Raw genomic sequence first — 2,831 nt, forward strand, 5'->3', positions numbered from 1 at the left:
TATAACTCATACGGTATTGTCTGTTAAAGGCTTTGATATAAGAACACTTTCTGTATTGTACTAGTCAGTGGGCTTCAGGCCGGAAACGCATGTACGCAAAACGATCGACTTAACCGATTTGAAATGTTTTACTATATTGATATCTATAGCCATTTACGAAAAATCATTTTGGTTATATGCCGAGATCTACCATGGTATATTACCAAGAATTATTGAGTGTAAGAGGAAGCCTCTAGATATAGCAAACACATTTCTCCTTCAAATCACACCAGCGTTTCAATTAAGGCTGAATACATTAGGCCTTGTAGTGTATGTATCAAAAATGACTGATAAAACTGGAACATCTTCCATCATGGGTCCCGGGCTGACCTCGTGACAAACAACAATCACAACAAGTGGAACACTATTAGTTCACAATCTCAGTTAGACATAGACATAAAAATCTCTCTAACGAAAATACGTTTGTATTCCAGTCGATCATAGTAGTTACGTCCCCTTATACACGGTTTGACTTGTCCACGTCACTTGACGGGGTCTCAGCAATAACTATCAAATTACTGGTGGCAATATAATCGATTAAAACAACCTTCAGTGCTGTTTGTTTTAGTATTGCTGCTGTCCAATGACTGAAACTAATAAAATTGTAAAACAATTTATTGGTAGATTTATATATCAATAAAAACATTGATTCAACTTACACGAAGGGAAGTATTGGTTTCTCCACAAATACTCCCGCTCCGACTCGGAAACTCCCCGTCATATTTCGCAGGCTTTCCACTGGTGAAAAACAATGGATTATTTCTTACATAAGAAAATGGTAATATATGTATTGAGACGGAAGACGGTGACTACTTAATCAACACTATAAACATACTGAGATTATTGAGATGCGGTAAACGTTAATAAAATAACAATGCATAAGTTTAACGAAGGCTGATTATTTCTTTTCTTTGAGAAATTGTTTCATGCACGCTAGTCTCGATTAATTGAAACTGAGAATAGGCAAGATAATGAAGATTTTTACAACCTTTTTCTGAAAATAAACAATAAAAAACTTCAGTGTCTATTAGATATTGTCTAATTGAAAAGCTTGTAGTATATTTCTTATCAAAGGCGGCGAGCTGGCAGAAACGTTAGCACGCCGGGCGTACTGGGGTCGATCTAATCGACTGCCCCTCCCCCACCCCCAAAAGATTTCGGGCATTGTGCCTCGAGTAGAAAAGAATATTTTTTAAAGGGGCGACGAGCTGGCAGAATCGTTAGCACGTCTGGTGATATGGTTAGCGGTATTTCGTCTGCCGTTACGCTCTGAGTTCAAATTCCGCCGAGGTCGACTTTGCCTTTCATCCTTTCGGGGTCGATTAAATAAGTACCAGTTACGCACTGAGTCGAGGTAATCGACTTAAATCCCTTTGTCTGTCCTAGTTTGTCCCTTCTATGTTTAGCCTGTGGGCCTGTGGGCAATAAAGAAATAAATATATTCTTATTTGTATGGTAGTAACGTAATAACCTAGCAACAGTGGCAGAATTCTGGTCAAGCAGCTTTGTGGTATCTAGTTACGGCCCTTTATATTCTCTGTTTAAATTCCACCTCTGGTAGAGTTTATGCTTTATTATTTCGAGGTCGTCGTATAAAATTATAACGAAATAGTGGAGACGATTATATCTCCTATATTTCTGTCGTACACCTTCCTATTCCCATGTGTCGCTGTTAAAATTCAATGTTGTTACATTTTATAGCCTCCTCTTTTTTCATAGTAATTGTTTCAAATTTTGGAAGAATGTCAGTAATTTCTTAGGTGGGAGGGGGTTAGTCGGTTATAAGGTATTTGAGAGGTGCTTTATTTTATCGTCGGTGAAAGAATAAGAAACAGAGCTGTCTTTGGTGGGATTTGTAATCAATACGTAAAGAGCGGTAAGAAATTCCGCAAAGTTAAACTCGGCAGTATTTGGGGTCAGAGTGCAGACTGCCAATTTGTCATTTCCGTTATATAAACTGAATAATTCTTTATTCTGTAGGCTTGAAATTTTGGAGACGGGGCCTGTCGATTACTTCGACCCCAAAGCTCGACTGGTAGATCTTTTATTGTCCCCGAAAGGGATGAAAGGCTCAGTTAACTTCGGCGGAACTTGAACTTAGAGCGTACTTTTTCCACGTACATACAAATAGAATATTTTAAGGGTGGTGTCTCCACCAACCATACCCGTTTGGTTATTATATTTTCACCAAGTTCTTCTATGGACTCCCAGCAGCTTTCCTCACGTATCAAAATGCATTTTTCAGCACGTTTCTCTGGCATTTTCACTTTTATTATTTTGTCTAACCTCTCAACTTTTCTCTCCATCTGCTCGCAATTCTCGTATTTTATCAAAAGCCCCATGTATTTCACATCTTTATCCGTTCTCTCCTCCTCTTCTTGTACATTATTAGTTTCTGGCTTTTTTTATCTCTTTTTTGTTTTCTGTTGACCGTTCCTTTGACTTATTTTTCCTTCGCTTTTTAGGGTTAGTAGCTCCATTTTCGTTCTTCTCCTTTGTTTTCTCTGTTTCACACTTCTGTCTCTCTTTTATTTCCTCAGTGTGGTCTACAATTCTTTCCTCCTCTGTTTGTGCTTTCTCTTGTTGTGGCTGTGTGAACTCATATAGAGGGCATTTGGTCTTCATATGACGTCTCTCCCCACATATATAACAATTTGGTTTTCTTCCCTCGACTACGACATTTAACGTTTTCTCGTCCTCCACTTCCATCTGGTAGGGAATTCTTTCTATGTCCTCGAATGTGGCAAAAAGCCACATTTCGAGTCCAAATCCCCACCATTTGCACACTTTTG

General features: G+C 38.5%; 1 protein-coding gene across 1 annotated transcript in view; it reads right to left on the reverse strand.

The window, feature by feature from the left end:
• The window catches only part of LOC106875684 (integrin beta-1), a 71,092-nt gene that overhangs the window by 45,528 nt on the left and 22,733 nt on the right, over nucleotides 1-2,831 (reverse strand). Inside the window, exon 4 of the mRNA XM_052971058.1 lies at nucleotides 699-777. Coding sequence (XP_052827018.1) covers nucleotides 699-777 — 79 coding nt within the window. The remainder of the gene's footprint in view (nucleotides 1-698; nucleotides 778-2,831) is intronic.

Source organism: Octopus bimaculoides, chromosome 1, assembly GCF_001194135.2.
Source record: "Octopus bimaculoides isolate UCB-OBI-ISO-001 chromosome 1, ASM119413v2, whole genome shotgun sequence".
NCBI classification, from domain to species: domain Eukaryota; kingdom Metazoa; phylum Mollusca; class Cephalopoda; order Octopoda; family Octopodidae; genus Octopus; species Octopus bimaculoides.